Source organism: Hyperolius riggenbachi, chromosome 6 (genome assembly GCF_040937935.1).
Source record: "Hyperolius riggenbachi isolate aHypRig1 chromosome 6, aHypRig1.pri, whole genome shotgun sequence".
NCBI lineage: Eukaryota > Metazoa > Chordata > Amphibia > Anura > Hyperoliidae > Hyperolius > Hyperolius riggenbachi.
In genome coordinates, this window is record NC_090651.1 from 101,624,077 (window position 1) to 101,648,347 (window position 24,271).

Genomic DNA, 24,271 nt, shown 5'->3' on the forward strand with positions numbered 1-24,271 from the left:
AAGGATGGGAATAAAGTTTAGAGTCAACCGAACACATTTTTTTAGTAGAGAAATATATGTATTTACATAGAAAGAGGGACAAAGTCCTGAAAGAGGGATAAATGAGGAGGAAAGAGGGACAGAGAGACAGGGCTCCCAAAGAGGGACTGTCTCTCCGCTTTGAGTCCGCCAGGAGAATAGCGCGATATAAATGTTCTGTGTTTTGTTTGTTTGTGGTGGTGCGCAACCTTAACTACTTTACCCCCAGCGGTACGGATTTCTCCGTCCCTTTTTCCACCCTGTTAACACCAAGGGACGGAGAAATCCGTACCTGACACCGCTCCCGCCGCTGTCCGCGCTCCCGCTCGCTCGTCCGCGCGCTCGTGCACGCCGCTGCCCGCTCGCCGGAGATCAAAGAACGGGAAAAACCTTTCCAGTTCATTGATCTCTACCCCCCGCAATGATCAGCTGCTTCTACGAAGCAGCGATCATTGTGAGAAAAAACCTGTTTCCCAGCCTCCTAACCCTTCCTGCAAGCATACTTCCTGTATGCTTGCAGTTCGCATAAACAAAAAGTTACTGTGGCCATCTTGTGGACAAATAGTAAAACTACACCCTAAAGCATTTTTCATATACAAATACATTACTTTTACACTAAAAATTAACTCATTACCTCCTACACTCCCCAATTTTTTTTTTGTAATTAAAAAAAATAAAAATAAATTACAATTAAAAAAATATATAAATAGTTACCTTAGGGACCAGTGCTGGTCGTAATGGAGAAAGCTACGCTTATGGATCATTACGCGTAATTTTACGCTATTACGCATTACGAAATTATGCTTACGGCATAGACATTCAATTTCGGAACATGTCTGTAATTACGCGTAGCACTTACGCAATTACGCGTAAGTATACCGTAATTCAGGTTATTACCTTATAGGCTTACGCGTAAAATCCTACTAGCAATTAATGCGTAAGGTCATGCTGCCAAGCGGAAAATTTGACGCATGGATCAATGTTAGGTAGCCGCCGACTTTAAGGGTTAATAGCAAAGCCCCCTTAAGTGCTAAGAGCCTCAAATTTGGAGAATATATTAAGGAGATCAGAAGGAATAAGGCCCCGTTCACACTTGCGGTTGTTTGCCAAACGGACCGGATGACCTGACCGGATCCGGACCGGATCCGGATCGGAACCGTACGGTTCTGATCCGGATCCGATCCGGATCCGGTCAAGTTGCATCAGGTGTTCATCAGGATGCGATCCGGATCCGTTTGGCAAAAGTAACGTAAAAAACAAAAAAAATGTTGGGGTCTGGGAGGTCAGCAGAAGGGGGACCTGTGGAATCAGGCCCTCTGCTGTTTAGCACTCACCTCCACCTGCGACATGCTGCCAACATCTCCGGATCCAGATCCAGCTGTGCTGCTCCACTCCAAAATGCTTGCCCATGTGTCCCCATCCAATATCGCCGCAACAATCCGCATAGGAAGTGGGGTAGAACATCCGGATTTCTCAGCCAGTGTGTTGTGCGCTCTCCGGTTCCCATTGGTTTGTATTGGCCGGATGGTGCAGTCCGGCTCCGCCCCGGATACGGCTGCCGGAGGAGCCGGATCAAAAAATAGCGCATGTTGGAACGGAGGCCGGAGTCCGGATCCGGCCCGGATCCGGTCCGGCTCCGGTCCGGCAGAACGGACGCATGTGAACGGACGCATAGGCTTTCATTGCTATGCCGTGCGTCCGTTCCGTCCGTTCTGCAAGCGGTGCGGCTCCGGCACGGCGATTCCGGACGGCCACCGCTAATGTGAACCGGGCCTAAGAGGAAAATTTTTTTTTTCAAAAAGACCTTATAGTTTTTGAGAAAATCGATGTTAAAGTTTCAAAGGAAAAATATATACATTTAAAAACCCGCCGACTTTAACGGTTAATAGCAAAGCCTGCTTAAAATTTAGGAACACCAAATTCACAGGGTATATTAAGGGGATCAGTGGGAATAAGAGGAAAAAAACATTTTTCAAAAAGACCTTATAGTTTTTGAGAAAATCAATTTTTAAGTTTCAAGGGCGAAAATGTCTTTTAAATGCGGAAAATGTCAGGTTTTTTTGCACAGGTAACAATAGTGTTTTATTTTCATAGATTCCCCCAAGTGGGAAGAGTTTTACTTACTTCGTTCTGAGTGTGGGAAATATAAAAAAAAAACGACCTGGGGTCCCCCCTCCCAGACCTCTTTAACCCCTTGTCCCCCATGCAGACTGGGATAGCCAGAATGCGGAGCACCGGCCGCGTGGGGCTTCGCACCCTGACTATACCAGCCCGCATGGTCCATGGATTGGGGGGGTCTCGGAAGGGGAGGGGCAGCCAAGCTTTCCCCTCCCCCTCCGAGCCCTTGTCCAATCCAAGGACAAGGGGCTCTTCTCCACCTCCGATGGGCGGTGGAGGTGGAGGCCGCGATTTCCTGGGGAGGGGTTCATGGTGGCATCTGGGAGTCCCCTTTAAAAAGGGGTCCCCCAGATGCCCACCCCCCTCCCAGGAGAAATGAGTATAGAGGTACTTGTACCCCTTACCCATTTCCTTTAAGAGTTAAAAGTAAATAAACACACAAACACATAGAAAAAGTATTTTAATTGAACAAAAAACATAACCACGAAAAAAGTCCTTTAATATTCTTAATTAACCATTAATACTTACCTGTCCCTTTAAAAGCCAGTTCCCACGCAATATCCTCGGAAATATACTAATCAGTTACAATGTAACAAAGTTATTACAATGTAACAACTTTGTTACTTTGTAACACCACCGCACCCGACGTCACTCGCCGCTCACCCGCCGGCCGCCGCATACACGCTAGTCCCCGCCGGCTCCCACCGTCCACTCCGCCCACACCTGTCACCCATATACATGCTGGCACCCATGGGTGCCAGCATGTATATAGGTGACATGTGGGAGAGGCGGGGAGGGCAGCGGCCCTTCACCCGACAGAGCTCTGAGCTATATTAGCTCAGAGCTCTCGAAAGCATCTTTGTATTTGGGCTCCAAGGAGCCCCATTGGTCCTTAGCAGACCAATGGGGTTCCTTCAAATCAGAAGGAACCCCATTGGTCTGCTAAGGACCAATGGGGCTCCTTGGAGCCCAAATACAAAGATGCTTTCGAGAGCTCTGAGCTAATATAGCTCAGAGCTCTGTCGGGTAAAGGGACGCTAAGTCCCCGCCGGCTCCGCTGCCCTCCCCGCCTCTCCCACATGTCACCTATATACATGCTGGCACCCATGGGTGCCAGCATGTATATGGGTGACAGGTGTGGGCGGAGTGGACGGCGGGAGCCGGCGGGGACTTAGCGCGTATGCGGCGGCCGGCGGGTGAGCGGCGAGTGACGTCGGGTGCGGTGGTGTTACAAAGTAACAAAGTTGTTACATTGTAATAACTTTGTTACATTGTAACTGATTAGTATATTTCCGAGGATATTGCGTGGGAACTGGCTTTTAAAGGGACAGGTAAGTATTAATGGTTAATTAAGAATATTAACCACTTTGTCCTCCTTGACGTATAAAAACGTCAAGGAGGACAGGCGCGCTCCCGCGGCCGATCGCGCGCGTGCACGCGCACTCCCGGCCGCGGAGTCGGTAGCCACGGAATTAATTTATCGGGCTATGGAGCCCGATCATTGATTCCTCTCCCCCGCTGTAAAAGCGACAGCTTCTCTCGGAAGCTTCGCTCTTTCTGAAGCGGTGTCTCTCTAAGCGTACATTGTACGCTTAGAGTGACGTCATGTAAAAAAAAATCGAGATTGCCATCTTGTGGCCAAAAAGTAAAACTACAAGTAAATTCCCAAAAACATTACAATACACCAATATTTCCCCAAATAAAACACTTTTATATCCCACCCTCCCAAAAATGCCCACATAAAATGTTTAATAAAAAAAAACAAAAAAAACATTACTATTAAAAAAAAAAAAACATAAATATTTACCTAAGGGTCTAAACTTTTTAAATATCTATGTAAAGATGAAATATTTCTCTCTATTTTTTTTTATAAGCTTGTAAATAGTGATGTATGCAAAACGGAAAAAATGCTCTTTTATTTCCAAATAAAATATTGTCGCGATACATTGTGATAGGGACATAATTTAAATGGTGAAATAACCGTGACAAATGGGCAATAACAATACGTGGGTTTTAATTATGGAGGCTTGTATTATTTTAAAACTATAATGGCCGAAAACTGACAAATAATGAATTTTTTCATTTTTTTTCTTATTCTTCCTGTTAAAATGCATTTACAGTAAAGTGGCTCTTAGCAAAATGTACCCCCCAAAGAAAGCCGAATTGGTGGCAGAAAAAACAAGATATAGATCAGTTCATTGTGATAAGTAGTGATAAAGTTATAGGCTAATGAATGGGAGGTGAACATTGCTCGGATGCATAAGCTTTACTTTTAACTCTTAAAGGAAATGGGTAAGGGGTACAAGTACCTCTATACTCATTTCTCCTGGGAGGGGGGTGGGCATCTGGGGGACCCCTTTTTAAAGGGGACTCCCAGATGCCACCATGAACCCCTCCCCAGGAAATCGCGGCCTCCACCTCCACCGCCCATCGGAGGTGGAGAAGAGCCCCTTGTCCTTGGATTGGACAAGGGCTCGGAGGGGGAGGGGAAAGCTTGGCTGCCCCTCCCCTTCCGAGACCCCCCAATCCATGGACCATGCGGGCTGGTATAGTCAGGGTGCGGAGCCCCACGCGGCCGGTGCTCCGCATTCTGGCTATCCCAGTCTGCATGGGGGACAAGGGGTTAAAGAGGTCTGGGAGGGGGGACCCCACGTCGTTTTTTTTTTATATTTCCCACACTCAGAACGAAGTAAGTAAAACTCTTCCCACTTGGGGGAATCTATGAAAATAAAACACTATTGTTACCTGTGCAAAAAAAACTGACATTTTCCGCATTTAAAAGACATTTTCGCCCTTGAAACTTAAAAATCGATTTTCTCAAAAACTATAAGGTCTTTTTGAAAAATGTTTTTTTCCTCTTATTCCCACTGATCCCCTTAATATACCCTGTGAATTTGGTGTTCCTAAATTTTAAGCAGGCTTTGCTATTAACCGTTAAAGTCGGCGGGTTTTTAAATGTATATATTTTTCCTTTGAAACTTTAACATCGATTTTCTCAAAAACTATAAGGTCTTTTTGAAAAAAAAAAATTTCCTCTTATTCCTTCTGATCTCCTTAATATATTCTCCAAATTTTAAGGCTCTTAGCACTTAAGGGGGCTTTGCTATTAAACCTTAAAGTCGGCGGCTTTTTTATATTATACGGGAGCGTAATATTACGCGATTACGGCAGACTGTGTAATTTCAATGGGAGTTTACTGTCTTACGCGTAATTTGTTACGCGTAAAACGTAACCCCACGGTCTACGCGTAATTAATTACGCGTAATACCGTAACCTTACACGTAACGCTTACGGTGCATTTGTAGTGAATTACGATGCGTAATTACGCTAATGCGTAATTTCGGCCCAGCACTGTTAGGGACTGAACTTTTTAAATATTTATGTCAAGAGGGTATAACACTGTTACTTTATAAACTATGGGCTTGTAATTAGGGATGGACGCAAAACTGAAAAAAAATGCACCTTTATTTCCAAATAAAATATTGGCGCCAAACGTTGTGATAGGGACATAATTTGAACGGTTTTATAACCGGGACAAAAGGGCAAATACATTTCATGGGTTTTAATTACAGTAGCATGCACTATTTAACCTCCTGGGGGATACAATTATATCGCCCAGGAGGTGGCGCAGCACTATTTTTTAAAAAATTTTATTTTTAAAATCATGTAGCGAGCCCAGGGCTCTCTACATGATAGCCGCTGTGCAGCGGCATCCCCCCACCCCCTCCGATCGCCTCCGGCATACAAAGCAAACAGGAAATCCCGTTCAGAACGGGATTTCCTGTTTGGCTTCCCCCGTCGCCATGGCGACGATCGGGATGACGTCATCGACGTCAACGACGTCGTGACATCAGAGGGAGTCTCGATCCACCCCTCAGCGCTGCCTGGCACTGATTGGCCAGGCTGCGCACGGGGTCTTGGGGGGGGAGCGGCACGGCGGGTAGCGGCGAATCAGCGCTGAGCGGCGGCGATCGGTATATACATGCAGCTAGCAAAGTGCTAGCTGCGTGCAACAAAAAAAATTATGCAAATCGGCCCACCAGGGCCTGAAAAATCCTCTGTGGCGGCTTACCCCGAGCTCAGCTCGGGATTATCCCCCAGAGGGTTAAAAACTATAAAGGCCGAAAACTGAAAAATAATACATTTTTTCCTATTTTGCCATCAAAACACATTTAGAATAGAATAATTATTGGCATAATGTCCCACCTAAAGAAAGCCTAATTGGTGGTGAAAAGAACAAGGTATACAGTAGTTCATTTCATTGTGATAAGTAATTATAAAGTTATAGACGAATGAATGGAAGGAGCGCTGAAAGGTGAAAATTGCTCTAGTGCTCAAGGGGTAAAACCCCTCAGTTGTGAAGTGGTTAAACCCCCACCCTGTTATGGGCACCTAACCTTAACCTCCTACTGGTTGGTTCCTACCCTTAACCCACCCTGGTGGCATACATCAAAAAATGTGAGCACCCAGGCAACCCAACAGTAGAATATATTACAGATATTCTACTATTAAAGGGAAGGTTCAGGGACTATCAAAAAAAATAATCCAAATCCACTTACCTGGGGCTTCCTCCAGCACGTGGCAGACAGGAGGTGCCCTCGGCACCGCTCCGCAGGCTCCCGGTGGTCTCCGGTGGCGCGCCCGACCTGGCCAAGCTGGCTGCCAGGTCGGGCTTCTTCTGCACTCCAATCTGCGTCTCACTGGTGCACTCTGACGTCATCGACTATCCTCCGGCCTGTACTGCGCAGGCTCAAAATTACTGAGCCTGCGCAGTACAGCCCGGAGGACGTCCGATGACGTCAGCGCGCACCAGTGAGACGCATTCCCCCAACCTTAACACCGGAATGCATACTATTAAAAAGGATGCCCCCTATAATAGCAGGTGGTGGTGCCCTTTTAAAGGACCACTATCGCGAAAAATAGTACATTTGTGATTTAATTCAAGCGCCGGCCAGCAGGGGGCGCATGATCGACGTCATTGCTAGGGGCTGGGGACAGGCATCTTGCCTGTCACAGGGGATCAGGCCAGAGAGAGAAAAGGGGAGACGTGGAGGGAGAGGAGACAGCCTGCAGAGCCCGCAGCAGCTGCTGGATGCGACGGAGGCGTTTGTGAACTCAGCGGTGAGTGCCTTAAACTGCATGACGAGTTCCACTCGTCATAACCATTTTTAACAGGTTTGATATGGACGAGTGACGCTCGTCCATACCGCATCCAGTTTGAGTTAAGAGGTTAAATGATGGATATATAAAACATAAAATTCTTTGGAAGCTGGGTGGACACTATTATACAACATATTGTTAAAAGACCAAAACTGTGAAAAAATATATGCTCTAAACCTATTACTGAGTGGTTTTGCATGCACAGTACTACTCAACTTGGGAAACTTGGCTGCTGTAGCAGCAGGGCCGGCCTTTGGTTTCACAGCGCCCTGAGCAAAATCTGATGTATGTGCCCCCCCTACTTCATCTGCTTCGTACGTACGTACGTACGTACGTACGTACGCACGTATGTACGCACGCACGCACACACACACCTATATGCAATTCTACTTCTCTCCGAGTTAACTCCTAGGACAGTGCTCAGATCTCCATGCCGCATCACATATGTATAATAGAAAAAAAAATATTACTAACCACAAAAAGGATGTAAAGAGTGCATTGTCCTGAATAAACTTAAAAAATTAAAAACAAGTAGGGCAGTTAGCCCCCCAATTTGGAATGATAGCACAGCACTGACAATTAGCATCACACGTTATTGCCCCAGCGCTCCCCCCCCCCCCCAAAAAAAAAATGCCATCAGACTCGGTATAAGTAGGTAGCCAGGTATAGGTTCCCCCCAGTAAAGGATCTCATGTGTAGGTGCCCTTAATATAGGTAGCCAAGCATAGTTTCCCCCAGCATAAACAGTCAATTGTAGGTCTCCCCCCATAGGTAGCCAGACTTAGGTGCCTCCAGTATAGGTAGCTAGGTGTTGGTGCCTTCAGTATAGGTAGCCAGGAGTAGATGCACTCCCTCAGTATAGGTAGCCAGCTATAGGTGCCCCCAATATAGGAAGTCAGGTGTAGGTGCTCTCAGTATAGTTAGCCAGCTATAGGTGCCCGTAGGCAAACGCAGGGGGGGATTACAGCTGCCCAGAATCCCCCCTCAGACCAGGGCCGGTGCAGTGTCTGGAGACAGGTACAAGTTGAGACACCAGAATATTTGCAGGTATCCTGCAGTTCACAGCACTGCCCCCTTTCTTTCCCTCCTACAGTTGACTTTTGATGGAGCAGCAGCATGTATACAGAGCATGGAGCAGCAGTGTGTGTACAGAGCATGGAACAGCTCTGGGGAACTTAACAGAGTCACGTATGAACACTTTCCTGTGCCCCTGCTGTGTGAATGCTTCACTTTCCCCTCAATGCTGTCCTCATTATTATCTGTATCCAAACTGCTCCTGATTGATCCCGTACGGTATCGGGAGCAGATCGGACATTTAGGAAATAATGGTCAGATCCTGTCAGTCGGACGGGAAATTGCATTATGTGTACCCAGCATGATGTCCTACCATATTATTATACTGTATTATGCGTGGCTGAGGGAGACCTTTCAGGATTACCCCCCTTGAAAATCCTGGGTTTGCCCATGGGTGCCCCCCTTGGAAGCCAGTGCCCTGAGCGACCACTCCGGTCGCTCATATCAAAGGCCGGCTATGTGTAGCAGGCCGAACGGCTGAGCGAGGAGGAAGGAAGTGAGGACAATGAGGGGCATACAAGCCTATGGTGGCTGGAAGATGCCTCGGGTACCTGAAAGAACAGACTTTAATTTCAGCTCTGGTATCCTTTAATGTTATTCAGCTTTATATAGATAAGTTGATAGTTAACTCTATAAATGGTGTTTTAGCAGCACGCTAAAGCAGTGAAAAGGTTAAAAAAAGTGCAAAGTAGAAGACCACCACCAGAATTTTGAAATGGCATGTTTAGAAAATGTTAGGTTGTCATAAGAAATTAGGTTTTTCAAGTGCATTGCATGATATGTGTCTATAGGTTGATTATTGTCTAAACTCACTAGTTGTTGGGCACTGGGCAGGCATACATGAAATAAAGGCATCTAGAAAGCAGGGCGCACGGTATTGCAGATAGTAGAATATCGCTAAAATAAGCAATATTCTACTGCTGGATTCCATAGTAAACTATCAGTAATACTGATATTTTACTATAGCTAACCAAAGCCTACTCTCACACAGAAGTCTCCCCTGTTGGTGCCTAACTGTAAAACTCCCCTGGTGATGCCTAACCCTAAGACCCCCCCTGGTGGTGCCTAACCCTGAGATCCCCCCATGGTGCCTATCCCCGGTGGTGCCTACCCTTATACTCTGCCTTATCCACTATTGCTGCTAAGATGCTAATTTTGGGCACTGAGAGGTGGCCGATGAGTGGCAATCATTTAAAGAGACTCCGTAACAAAAATTGCATCCTGTTTTTTATCATCCTACAAGTTCAAAAAGCTATTCTAATGTGTTATGGCTTACTGCAGCACTTTATACTATCACAGTCTCTGTAATAAATCAATGTATCTTTCCCCTGTCAGACTTGTCAGCCTGTGTCTGGAAGGCCTGCCAAGTTCTTCAGTGTTGTGGTTCTGCTGTGAACTCCCCCTTCCAGGCCCCTCTCTGCACACTGCTTGTGTGTTATTTGGGATTAGAGCAGCTTCTCTCTTATCTTTTACAAGCTGGATAAATCGTCCTCTGAGCTGGCTGGGCTTTCACATACTGAAGAATTACAGACAAGGGCAAAGCTGTTTGCAGGAAGAAGCAAGCAGCCTGAAACTTCAGTGCATGAGAACAGGGGGAAAGAAACACACAAATGATCTCTTGAGATTCAAAAGGAAGGGTGTATACAGCCTGCTTGTGTATGGATGTACTTTCTATGTGTGGACATACTGTACATCAACCTACTTCCTGTTTTGGTGGCCATGTTGTTTGTTTATAAACAAACTTTTAAAAACTGTTTTTAACCACTTTTAATGCGGCGAGGAGCGGCGAAATTGTGTCAGAGGGTAATAGGAGATGTCCCCTAACGCACTGGTATGTTTACTTTCGTGCGATTTACAATACAGATTCTCTTTAAAGTTTCCGCAGGTGCTCGATAGAATCACTGGCACCCACTATGCGAGCACCCACAATTTGCATTCCAACAAACCCCTGGCACCCGTGACTCTATTGTGCACCTGCGGATGGGAACATTTTCAATGATTGGACCACAGATTCTGGGTCAGAATTAGGGGGGGCGGAGGAGGAGCAGCCGCAGGGTTCTGGGGGTGCCGGTGGTGGTAGAGGGGCCCGTCCCAAAACTGGGGGTCACCCTTTAGGCGTAGGAAGAGGAGGGGGAGAGGGAGGCATAGGAGGTCTCCCCAAAAAGAGGAAACATATACAGTGGAGAGGGCAGGAGTAACATCCATACTTGATTTTCAGCACGAGCCTTCTAAGCATGAACAGGATCGTCAGGATGAATACAAAGTCATTAATTTGTCGGATGTTTCCCTTTCTGAGGATTGCCTCTCGGTATTATCCAAGGGACTTAATTTTTGTCTAACCAGTGATTTTGATATCTGCCGTTTTGAAATTGATCTGACAGAGGCCATAAGAAAAATAAATGTGCATAAGTTCTTTAAGAGCAAAAACGAAGCAGTGAATGTGGCCACGGGGATAGGGTCTCTGGGCTTCAGCGTCAGCGCTCCTCTTGACACCAAAGATGAGGCCACCTTACAGATTTTGAGGGACCTCTTTATAGAAAGTGGAGGGCAGGAAATGGAAGAGGAAAATTGGGAGGGGAGTGAAGGCGACAAAGCTGTACGCTTTCGGAAGTCTAACTTCAATCCACCCATTACCCCAGGAAGCCCTCTGGATTTTTTCCAGAAGGGGATCATAAGGGAAGTAAAGGCCTGTATTTACCCCAAAGATACTCAAAATATAACAGAGGGTGAAGAGAGGGCGCTGAAATGGCTGAAATCCAGGGACGACTTGATATGCAAACCCGCTGACAAAGGGGGTAACTTAGTTATTCTCCCTAAAGATATGTACTTAAAGGAGGCGTACCGCCAACTCGAAGATGCCTCCACATATCAAAGATTGGATGTAAATCCGGTCGAAAAAGATAAGGGTCGTATGAGGACACTCTTGAGAAGGGGTGTAGAGTTGGGCTTCCTGAGTAGAAAATTGGGAGAGGAATTATTTACAGAAAAGCCCCGGTACCCTTTGTGGTACTATCTGCCCAAGGTACATAAGACGTTGGTGAACCCACCGGGGAGACTGATTGTCTCCGGGGTGGGTTCACTGACTGAAGCTCTTTCTAGATATGTAGATCACAGGTTGAGGCCATGTCTCAGAATGGTCAAATCCTTGGTACAGGATACTGTAGACATCTTGAATGTCCTTGATGGTTTTTATTGGCAGACAGGTTTTCATCTGGCAACGATAGATGTGTTTAGCCTGTATAGCCGCATCCCACATGAGGCGGGTATGCGGGCAGTCCACCAAACACTGGGCAGATACGGCAAAACTGATGAGTTTTCTGACTTTCTATGTGAATGCTTGGGCTTCGTGTTGACCCATAACTCCTTCAAGTTTAATGGTCAGTGGTTCAGACAGGTGTCTGGAACCGCAATGGGTACCCCGGTAGCCCCCACTTATTCGAATTTGTTCCTCTCGGTGTGGGAGGATGAGACCATCTGGTCCCCTTCCAACCCCTTTCGCAAAAATTTGAGACTGTGGAGAAGGTACGTGGATGACGTCCTTGTAGTCTGGGATGGTAGCTGTGCTGAATTTAACAGTTTTATGGAGTGGATTAATTCCAACCACGTAAATATGGAGTTCACATCGCACTTTGGGGACAGGGAAGTTGAGTACCTAGACCTCAGGGTGGCGATCGAGAACGACAAGCTGGTAACCAGGGGTTACAGAAAAGAGACAGCAACAAACAGTTTGCTGCATTTTAACAGCTATCACCCCAGACATGTCAAGGACGCCATCCCGTACGGCCAATTCCTAAGACTTAGGCGGAATAACAGTTTGGAGGCAGATTTTGAATCACAGGCGGATGAGTTGTGCCAACGTCTTCTGAATAGGGGGTACCAGCTTAACTCCGTATTGCAAGCCTTAGATAGAGCCCGGGATGTTCCTAGGGGTAAACTTCTAGCTAGGAACGAGAAAAAACGCTGCGGACCACGCAGGTTTAACTTTGTATTTGATTATTCGCCCCTTTCTGACAGAATTCGTCAAGTAATACACAGACAGTGGCAGATGCTCAATTTAGATACTCACCTTAAAGATCTTACTAGGCAGGCCCCTAGAGTCAGTTTCCGTAGAGGTAAAACGATAAGGAAAGTTTTAGTACACAGTGATGTAGGCAAAAATGCCGTAGCAGGTACAGAGAACTGGTTGACCAAAAAGAAATGGACTGGCAATTTCACCTGCGGACGTTGCAGTGCTTGTCGTTCCTTAAAAAAGGGCGACACTGTACAGATGGGTGCGGTCACATGGAGGGTCAGACAGTTCATCAGCTGCCGTACTAAAAACGTGGTCTATTGTGTTTGGTGTCCTTGTGGACGCTACTATATAGGCAAAACGGTACAACCTCTGAAGGAACGATTCTTACAACATAAAAGATCAGTGAAAAATGGGGAGGGCGCAACTCGACTTATAGAACATGTAAGGGAAGTCCATAAGGCTAACGCAGGATGTTTAACCTTTGCAGGTCTGGAAACAGTGGTTAGCGATGGAAGGGGCGGGCATCTGGATGATAGATTACGAAAAAGAGAGGCCCTAATGATTGCACGTACTGATGCATTGGGTAATCTTGGTTTCAATGATAGAAACGAGATCAATGCTTTTTTTAGGTAGGTTAGTTCTGTAATTTTATCTGTACAATTTTTTATAAAAAAATGCTATCTGTCTCCACCTTCCCTTGATCGTGGCAAAACCCTTTCCCCCCCCCCCCCTCCCTCAGGGTAATGAGTGGGTGGGTACCAGTGCCTGTATTTAGGTGAAGGAGTGGTGTTTGAGACAGGCCCCACGTGTCCTGAGGAGGCGTGCACACACGCGAAACAGCTGTAGACAGGGGGCATATGTATACCTGTAACGTCGTGATACAATAAAGAGGAACTTCAAGGAGTGTGCCGGAGTCCGCCTTTCTTCTTGTATACTTTTCAATGATTATCTCTTGGCGCCAACAACTAGCATCTTAGTGACAAAGTAAAAGCTGCGATTTGCATCAAAAATGGTAAATTTCGGCACCGGCTGGCACCTGATAGGGGCTACCGCCCTGAGCCCAAATCGCTGCGTTTATCACAGGCGCCAATGCAGCACGCTTTCTTCCATAAGGGCACCTGTGTCCTTTTTTTGCTGTTTCGACTGGGCAGTATACCCAGTGCCACATGCGTACGTTAAAAAAGGGCGCCGGGAAAAAAGGGCGCACGGTTTTAAACGATAAGTATGAATAACGTTTAAAAAAATTGTGCTATATTTCGTTTAAAAATAATGTTTTATAAAGTTATAAATCATTAAATAATGTGTATGAAATCGGCAATTGTAAAAACGTTAATCTTCCCTGTTTAAAAAGTGATATTTATAATAACGTTTTACAAAACATTAATAAGAATGTTACTAAAGCTATACCTAACCCTACTCTCACACAGAACCCTCCCTGTACCTATCCCTAACCCCTAGACCCCCCTGGTGGTGCCTAAACCTAAGACCCCCTTGGTGGTGCCTAAACCTAAGACTCCCCTGGTGGTGCCTAAACCTAAGACCCCCCTGTTGGTGCCTAAACCTAAGACCCCCCTGTTGGTGCCTAAACCTAAGACCCCCCTGTTGGTGCCTAAACCTAAGACCCCCCTGTTGGTGCCTAAACCTAAGACACCCCAGGTGGTGCCTAAACCTAAGACCCCCCTGTTGGTGCCTAAACCTAAGACCCCCCTGGTGGTGCCTAAACCTAAGACCCTCCTGGTGATGCCTAAACCTAAGACCCCCTGTGATAAGCATGAATAACGTTTTAAAAAATATTGTGCGGTTTTTCGTTTAAAAATAATGTTTTGAAAAAGAAAAATTTTACAATTTTTCGTTAAAAAAATAATGTTTTAAAAATATTGTACTGTTTTTCGTTTAAAAATAATGTGTAAAAAATTATAAATCATTAAATAATGTGTAATCATGAGAAGCAGTTATAAAGCATTAAAAGTCTCCGGGCGCCGCTTTTAAAACGTTATTTTTCTCCGGCGCCCTTTTTTCCTGTTGGGCGCCACTTAAACGATATTTATTATGGGAGTGAATGGCAGCGCCCTTTTTGTCCACCTGCCTCATGCGCCCAAATTTCCTGCTTCCGTGCCACATGCCTATCCTGTTGGCTGTAGCTGGGTTGGTATATTTATTTGCATGTTTACAACCTAACACCTCCCATTTTAGAGTGGGGACCACTTTTTCAATGTATGATTTTTATAGTGTGGCTCTATAAATGCCCTGGACTGACTTGGCAACTGGTCTTGGCTAGTAGTGTGCAACTGTCACAAAAAGGCTCCCATGGTCACATGGCAGCTATTTTACCTGTTAAATATTGGAATTTATGTCAATTTTAAGCACTCTGTGACCACCTAACGCCAATTGGCGGCTGCTGAGTGGCTTCCCCAGGAACTTGCATCGATTCTTGGGGGCAGAGATTAGCAGGGAATGCGTGAGCATGCACGATGGCTCCCTGCCAAGTCACGGAGTGGAGCTCCGTGATCAGCCTGCCAGCCCACGATCATGGCTGGTATGCAGTTAGACAAAAAAAACACCTTTATTTACATGTACAGTGCTGCGATCTACTGCAGCACTGTATGGGCGACAGCTCTGTCACTGAGCTGTCCCCTCGAGTGGCAGGGAAACAGATCCCTCTCATATGAGATGCCTATGAGAGGCAATCTCTGTGATTGGATCTTGGGGGGGAGGCAAAAAAAAAAAATATTTTATTTAAAAAAAGGACCCTAATATTAATTAAAATATATATATATATACAAATTGCAAATTACAAATCGCAGCAGCAATCAGATGCCATCATGCCACCGACAGAAAGCTTTGTTGGTCGCAAGAAAAGGAGCATAAGTAAATTGTGTGCTAAGTTGTGTGGCCAGGCAGCGAACTGTAAGGCCTTACATTGCAAGCGCTGAGAGATTTATAGGGCTATTTTTGAAGGGCTTTTACAAGAGCTTTCTGAGCGATTTCCGCTTAGATAAGCACTTTTATAAGCACTTTTGTGCAGTGATGATTTTTTTCACGTCAAGTCAGGAAGTGAACTCTTTAACCCGGAAATGAATAAATACAATGTATTTATTCATGAGAGTGCTGGGGAAATCGCAATTCAAAGCACTTTTTCAAGCGCTTTGCAATTTCCCTATACTTTCTATTGTATCGCAAACGCTCAGAAAATGGTGCAGGAGCCGCGTTCACGATTGGATAGAAAGCTCATCGCCTATATGAGAACACTCACATGAGCGACCATTGCACTAGTGCTTTTAAGGCGATTTTTAAAATCGCCAGTGCTAACAAAAGAGTGAAATCACTCTTAGTGTGAACAAGCCCATAAAGCTGCAATGTGCTGAATTGTAAGAATTGGCCCGGCCACTAGGGGGGTGTAAGGCCTAGTGCACACCGAGCGGTTTTTGGAGCGATCCGACGGCCGCATCCGCCTGGAAAAACGCTTGGCTAATGTATTACAATGGGATAGTGCACACCGGCGGTTTGAGATTTTTGCCAAGCCGCAAACGCGCCTCCTGCTGCGCGTTTGCGGTTTTCGGAAGCGTTTCGTCCTGAATGTAAAGTATAGGAAAAACGCAAACCGCTCTGAAAAACGCTACTTCAGAGCGGTTTGCCAGGCATTTTTGTTACAGAAGCTGTTCAGTAACAGCTTTTACAGTAACAATATGTGTATTCTGCTACCCAAAAACGCACCCAAAACCGCTAGGTGTGTTTAGAAAACATCTCTAAACATACCTAGAATCGCTCTGAAATCAGCTCCCAAAACCGCTAGCGTATTGCGGATCTGCTAGCGGTTTTGGTGTGCACTGGGCCTAAGCTTGCGGTCCTCAAGCAGCTAAGCTCTAACAAGAATGGGGAGTGAGAGGATAAGATGAATGTTTAGGGGAATTCATATGTTCTGCTGTACGGTGGAAAATTACAGTGAATGTATATTGTCCCTGAGGTAGTAACTGAGTAAGATGCATATATGAGGTGTAACTAGTGGTGCTTGTAATGGGTAAATTATGATTACACAAAACTTCTCGTAATTTTTTCACAATTATACATTGCGTAATTGTAAACACTTTGCGTACAGCATACTACATTTGTGAATCGTAATTATGCCTGTAATGACACAAAAACGCATGACTTCACATTTAATACATAAAAATATTCGCATCTATTCACCAGTGTACTGCGCATGCGCAGCTATTCGTTTACTATTCAATGGGAAAAATGCGTTCGTATGCGAAAAAAATAGTGTCCATCAGCCAGTATACTGCGCATGTGTTGCTACTACTTAAATATTCAATGCGAAAAATCTGTTTGCATCCATAAAAACTTTCCTGTCCATGTCACGCAACGAAAATTACATGAGATTTGTAAATACCACCTACTTCTAGAGAATTTACGCAAACTAAATTTAACGTAAATTCCGCTTACATGTGTAATTACGGTTAGATTATGTTTACAGGTACATTTTTTTTTACACGTAATCTGCAAATTTCACATTGCGATTCCAAAGCTTAATTGTGAATTACGATGCGTAAATACGCATAGGCGTACTGTCTGCCCACCATTAAGTGTAACAAGAGTTTATACCTACTAAATTACAAAAAAACAAAAAAAAAAAAAAACGGACAGTGACGTAGCAATGGGCCCCAGTGCAAGTTTTACATTGGGCCCACCCAAGCATTTTATACATAACAATTGATACAGCGCACCAAAACCTGCCAAGGACAACCACAGTGTTAGAGGTACAAGAAGGGGCTGGGGAACAGTTTGTTAATGGGAACCAAAACTGACAGGGATATGGATGTTTCCTTTTAACCATTTCAGCCGCGTGGATGTGAGCTTCATGTCCGCAGCGGCAGGTGCTAGAGCCGCAGGGACGCACTAGTCACGTCCCTGCAGTTTTGGGGTCTGCAGGCGATCCTGCAGGCAGATGCCCGCGATCGCGCTGCTGCTGCTTGCAGGGGGGATTGGCTGCAGGGGACAAAAGTCCCCTGTGCCAATCCGAGCATGTCTGCCGAGAATAAACATTGTTTTTGGTCAAAAACAGTGTTTATTCTGTAAGTGGAGCCACCGCATTATCTCCCACCGTCATTTCCGCCGCCCGATCGTTAAATTTATGAATGCAAACAATGTTTCCATTCATAATCTCCCCGCCGCCGCTGTGATCGGAGGCTTTCGAAGGAAACCTATGTCACTTCCACTTGTTACAATGTAACAATACATTGTATCCTATGTAGCGTAATTGTACACTACATAGAATTTTGCTCAGCGGGGACATCTTGTGGCCAAATAGTAAAATACACCTACTGACTATAGGAAAAAAAAGAGGGCATCTTATTAAATAATGGGCTCAAAATTAGTGATGGATGTAAAATTGAAAAAATGCACCTTTATTTCTAAATAAAATATTGTCACCATACATTACACCAGGGATATAATTTTAATGTTGCAATAACCGGGACAAATTGGCAAATAAAATGTGTGGATTTTAATTACGGTAGCATGTATTATTTTTAAACTATAATGGCCAAAAACTGAGAAATAATGATTTTTTTTAATTTTTTTGTATTATTCCTGTCAAAATGCATTTAGGATAAAATAATTTTTAACATAATGTACCACCCAAAGAAAGCCTAATTGGTGGCGGAAAAAACAAGGTATAGATAATTTATTTGTGAAAAGTAGTGATAAAGTTATTGGAGAATGAAAGGGAGGAGCGCTGAAAGGGGAAAATTCCTCTCGTCCATAAGATGAAAAATACTCGCGGGCTGAAATGGTTAAACAATACCAGTTGCCTGGCATCCTGCTTATCTTTTTAGTTGCAGTAGTGGCTGAATCACAGACCTGAAACAAGCATGCAGCTAATCCAAAGAAAACAACAAAAAATCCTTGCGCTTCCACAATGAAGATATGACCCCTTCAAAGAATCATTGGTCTCTTATACACTGTATACTGGAGCTCCTCCACCACAGGGTACAAATGCAATCTAGAAGAAACAACAGGAGCGCTCCATAGTGTATTACCAAGGGTATCAATTTATTCTTGTTCAAGGTTTTACTTACATAAAGAAGAATTAAAATGCGCCTGTAAGCGGTAAGGCACATCCGCTGAAAGCCCGGGGGGATGGGTCCACACGCGCTGTGGCCTGCAGCGCGGTCTCCGATGGCCTGGGAGTTCCGTCTCTCTGGGCAGTGGGCGGAGCCTATGCCTGGCGTGCTGATAGCACGCATGCCAGGCATAGGCTCCACCCACTGCCCCGAGAGACGGAACTCCCAGGCCATCGGAGATCGCGCTGCAGGCCACAGCGCGCGTGGACCCATCCCATTTCAGCGGATGTGCCTTACCGCTTACAGGCGCATTTTAATTCTTCTTTATGTAAGTAGAACCTTGAACAAGAATAAATTGATACCCTTGGTAATACACTATGGAGCGCTCCTGTTGTTTCTTCTAGAATGCAGCTAATCCAGCCTGACTCAGAGCACCTGATCTGCATGCTTGTTCAGGGGCTGTGGCTGAAAGTATTAAAGACACAGGATCAGCAGGAGAATCAGGCAGCTGGTATTATTTTAAAAGGAAAAACCCATATCCTTCTCGGTTTAGGTCCACTTTAATGATTACTACTATTTGAAGCATCTATAGAAGTGAATATTACCAGCACAGGACCAATAGAGAGCTAATACTGCGGCCCCGGTGTGGTCACAACCTCTGCATCCCCTATTGCTATGCCACTGAAAACTGATATAGGCTGGATGCACACATAACGTGAAAGGTCGCGTTTTCATATCACGTGCCGGGGGGGGGGGGGGGGGTTGTGCGTTTTCGCTGAGTGTTTACTGCATTTTTGGTGTCTTTGAGTTAGCGCTTTTTTTTACCGCAGATGCGTTTTTTCAAACATTTTGCATGCGTTTCAATGCGTTTGCGTTTCGCATATACAAAACACATATGCGTTTTGTATGCATTTTTCATGCTTTTTCCAATTGCTATTTAACCTCCCTGGCGGTAAGCCCAAGCTGAGCACGGGCTATGCCGCCGGGAGGCACCGCTCAGGTCCCGCTGGGCCGATTTGCATAATTTTTTTTTTGCTACACGCAGCTAGCACTTTGCTAGCTGCATGTAGCATCCGATCGCCGCCGCTACCCGCCGATCCGCCGCTATTCCTTGCGCCGCGGCCGCCCCCCCCCCCCCAGACCCCGTGCGCTGCCTGGCCAATCAGTGCCAGGCAGCGCTGTGGGGTGGATGGGAGTGGCTGGGGGGATGCCGCTGCTTTGCTGCCCCCTGGCGGATTTTTTTAAACCGCCAGGAGGGTTAAGCAAATAACTAGGAAGACAACAGGAAGCGGAAATACATGACAAAACAATAATAAAAAAACGCATGAAAAATGCATACCATTGCATTTCCATTGACTTTCATTATGTGCATTTTTGCTGCATTTTTTTATATTATGCAACAAAACATGCGTTTTTAAAAACGCGTTGTTAGAAAATGCATATGCGTTTTTTTATATGCGTTTTTTCCTGCGGGCCCATAGACTTCCATTACCAGCAAAAACACAGCATTTTCCGCAACGCTAGTGTTTCTGCTAAGTGTACACCTGCCATAAATCAAGATAACAGCTAATGTTTTCCAATATACATGAATTACAATTATATCCAAAATTATAATATAGTTATTAACAAAAGTGGATACAAATTTTCATAATTTGTAAACAGTAGAGAAAACGTAAGGAATTAGTAGTATTTGGACATATGAGCCATCTCCCAACTGACCAGGATAAAAAAAATGCCTGCATGAGATCATCCTCATGGCTCCCAACTGACCAGGATTCAAAATATGCCTGCATGAGACCACTGGCATGAGCTCAACTGCTGAAGATGGCATGAGCTCAACTGCCGAAGATGGCAGTTGGAAGTCATTAGTCAGTTAAATGCCATTGGAAACTGCAGCAATTTGCGAGTCTCCAGCTGAATTTATATCTTAGAAGAAAAAAAAGGCTTTTGGAAGAAGAAAAACCTGACAAGAGGACTGAATAGGACATCATGATGACTGGACCAGGCCCAAGCCATGGGCAGGGATCATCGAGGAGGAGGGGGAAGAAGAGGAGCAGAGGAGGGCCGGCTGTCAGCAGCCAGGCCGCAACAGGGAAGCAGAGGGCGAAGAAAAGAAGACGGAGGGGTCCAAAGCCCTGGCTGCCAGACCTGCGGCTGACCATGGAGGACAAGATGGATCTCCAAGGCACTGGGATGCTCCGCTGCGCAGTGTTAGAGGCGGCTGTGAAACTCTTGAGACAACAGTTCCAGGATGCGACTGGTCTTCCTTGCATCAGAGCAGTGTGCTTTTCGGTCAGACCCAGAACAGTGCCCACTGTTCAGTTCCACGTGGATTGCCAACATCAGCATGGATTTGTCACCGCATGTGAAGGTACAAAGGTGGTGGTTGCAGACAGCTACAAGGCCATGGCTTTTGGAAGTATGGCCATCAGGCAGATAAAAGACAGCTACAAAAACTACATGAAGGACCCAACAAAAAACATGGAGTATCTAGCGGTGGACCAACAATCAAGCACCAACAAAGACTGCGTCATCCATTGCATTGCAAATGCCTACGAGCTGCTGGCAGCAGATGGGAACCCGGAGTGTGTGTACAACAAGCAACTTATGAGACCGCATCTGCTGCAGTGCTTCACCAACAGGAAGATAACTGAATTTCCCAAGGATTACAAACCAGCAGGACAACCTTCAGTGAAACCTTTTAAATGGAAGCCCTGAAGCTAGAGTGGATTCTCCATTGCATTGCTTGCCTCCCATCACCTGCAACACTAGCATCTCTGCAATGATACAGTCACCGGTCACGTAAGTAGTAGCTGACAATTCTCCTAACATGTTAATCTTTACTAACTCAGGAATGAGATGCCATGCTAGCAAATGAAAGCCACTAGCCACTTATTAATGAACTGGCTGCTTAATAACCAACCGGCAGGTGGAATTCATTTGCTAATGCCCTAATTTTTAATAGATTTTCTTTTGGGGGGTTCAAATTTTTTTTTCTATACCATCAAATGTATAAATGAATAAAAATAGCTCATAATGGCATCATCCTGGGTTAGTGATGATTTACATGTAAGAAGGATTGTCCACCCGACCCAAGCCATACCTTCTGCTTCCACGCTGCAAACATCTATCCGCTCCACTCCAACATCCTAATCGCCTCTGTCTGCATGCTGAAACATCTAGCTCAGCTTTAACACCCCTCTACAAGCAGCCTAATAAACAGGCTGGGTTAGTATCTAAAAACAAAGCTTGGTGAGTATCTATAAAAAAAGTCTGGGTAAGTATCTAAAAAATACAAAGCTAGGTAAGTATCTATAAAACAGTCTGGGTAAGTATCTAAAAAAAACAAAACTAGGTGAGTATCTATAAAACAGTCTGGGTAAGTATCCCCCAAAAAAACAAAGCTAGGTGAGTATCTATAAAACAGTCTGGGTAAGTATCCAAAAAAAACAAAAACTAGGTGAGTATCTATAAAACAGTCTGGGTAAGTATCTAAAAAAAAACAAAGATAGGTGAGTATTTATAAAACAGTCTGGGTAAGTATCTAAAAAAACAAAGCTAGGTGAGTATCTATAAAACAGTCTGGGTAAGTATCCCCCAAAAAAACAAAGCTAGGTGAGTATCTATATAACAGTCTGGGTAAGTATCCAAAAAAAACAAAACTAGGTGAGTATCTATAAAACAGTCTGGGTAAGTATCCCCCCAAAAAACAAAGCTAGGTGAGTATCTATAAAACAGTCTGGGTAAGTATCTAAAAAAAACAAAGATAGGTGAGTATTTATAAAACAGTCTGGGTAAGTATCTAAAAAAACAAAGCTAGGTGAGTATCTATAAAACAGTCTGGGTAAGTATCCCCCCAAAAAACAAAGCTAGGTGAGTATCTATAAAACAGTCTGGGTAAGTATCTAAAAAAAACAAAGATAGGTGAGTATTTATAAAACAGTCTGGGTAAGTATCTAAAAAAAACAAAGATAGGTGTGTATTTATAAAACAGTCTGGGTAAGTATCTAAAAAAACAAAGCTAGGTGAGTATCTATAAAACAGTCTGGGTAAGTATTCCCCCAAAAAACAAAGCTAGGTGAGTATCTATAAAACAGTCTGGGTAAGTATCTAAAAAAAACAAAACTAGGTGAGTATCTATAAAACAGTCTGGGTAAGTATCCCCCCAAAAAAACCATAGCTAGGTGAGTATCTATAAAACAGTCTGGGTAAGTATCTAAAAAAACAAAGCTAGGTGAGTATCTATAAAACAGTCTGGGTAAGTATCTAAAAAAACAAAACTAGGTGAGTATCTATAAAACAGTCTGGGTAAGTATTCCCCAAAAAACCAAAGCTAGGTGAGTATCTAATAAACATGCCAGGTGAGTATTATCCTTCACTCAGGGCAATAACTTTCCTCTTTATCTTTACATTTTTGTTGTTGCTGCAGCACCCCCCCCCCCCCCCCCAAAAAAAAAAATACATAATGTTAAAAAATCCACAAAAAAAAAATTCCTCCCCTCTCTCTGAACATTCTTTTGTTTGTTTTTTTAAAATAATGTGTATTAGGTTTGTACTGACAGACTGACCAAATGACAAATCAGGGTTCACAATGAAGCTGGGCATACACTATTAGATATTTTTGGAGATCAGATAAACAATCAATATCCCCCTAATATTGATCCTTTATCTGAGTACCACCCTGCACAAACTGGCGGGCGACCCCTGCGCCCCCTGGGTAATCAAGAAAAGAAAAGGCTATCTTAACTAATGTTTTATTGATATATTGATCTAAAAAGATTTGAGAATGACCTAATTTTTAATAGATTTTTGTTTTAATCAATTTTTCCATACACCAAATGTCTAAATTATTACAAATGTCTAATGATGATTGTCCACCTTCACACAGCCAGGCATACAGACTTACACCGACTGAATGACATACCCTGCCTGAAGTAGAGTGACGCACACAGACACACACTCACTGACTGACTGCAGTGATAAGGCAGAGCATAGAGGTTAGGAGATAAAAGGTTAGACAGACTCACCGGGACTGTAGTGATAGGGTAGGGCATGCAGGTTAGGAGATGTAGGGATAGACTGACTTACAGTGACTGTAGTGATAGGGTAGGGCACGCAGGTTAGGAGATGTAGGAATAGACAGGCTCACAGTGACTGTAGTGATAGGGTAGGGCATACAGGTTAGGAGATGTAGGGTTAGACAGACTCACAGTGACTGTAGTGATAGGGTAGGTCATACAGATTAGGAGATGTAGGGATAGACAGACTGACAGTGACTGTAGTGATAGGGTAGGGCATGCAGGTTAGGAGATGTAGGGATAGACAGACTCACAGTGACTGTAGTGATAGGGTAGGTCATACTGGTTAGGAGATGAAGGGTTAGACAGACTCACAGTGACTGTAGTGATAGGGTAGGGCATGCAGGTTAGGAGATGTAGGGTTAGACAGACTCACAGTGACTGTAGTGATAGGGTAGGGCATACAGATTAGGAGATGTAGGGTTAGACAGACTCACAGTGACTGCAGTGATAGGGTAAGGCATACAGGTTAGGAGATGTAAGGTTAGACAGACTCACAGTGACTGTAGTGATAGTCTAGGGCATACAGGTTAGGAGATGTAAGGTTAGACAGACTCACAGTGACTGTAGTGATAGGGTAGGGCATACAGGTTGGGGAATGTAGTGTTAGATAACAGTATTTGTATGTTCTCGTCTGAAGCATGGTTACCTTTGTTTAGTGTCTGTGAAGTCCCATTCTGCAGATATTCCCATTTTCTGCTAGCCTGCAGGTGGAAGTGGGAATGCCTGAGAAATGGGACATCAAACAA

The 24,271-nt window shown here is 44.6% G+C and overlaps 1 protein-coding gene across 1 annotated transcript; it reads left to right on the top strand.

Annotated features, from left to right (window-relative positions):
- The first annotated feature begins 20,331 nt into the window (after nt 1-20,331).
- LOC137522506 (uncharacterized) lies at nt 20,332-22,823 on the top strand. Its single transcript, XM_068242579.1, has 2 exons — nt 20,332-22,110; nt 22,164-22,823. The coding sequence occupies exon 1, from the start codon at nt 20,434-20,436 to the stop codon at nt 21,160-21,162; it is 729 nt and encodes a 242-aa protein (XP_068098680.1). The 5' UTR covers nt 20,332-20,433; the 3' UTR covers nt 21,163-22,110; nt 22,164-22,823.
- The last annotated feature ends 1,448 nt before the right edge of the window (nt 22,824-24,271 follow it).

Excerpts from the sequence above, each read along its gene's own strand:
- LOC137522506 (XM_068242579.1), top strand. The coding sequence starts at position 20,434 with ATGATGACTGGACCAGGCCCAAGCCATGGGCAGGGATCATCGAGGAGG.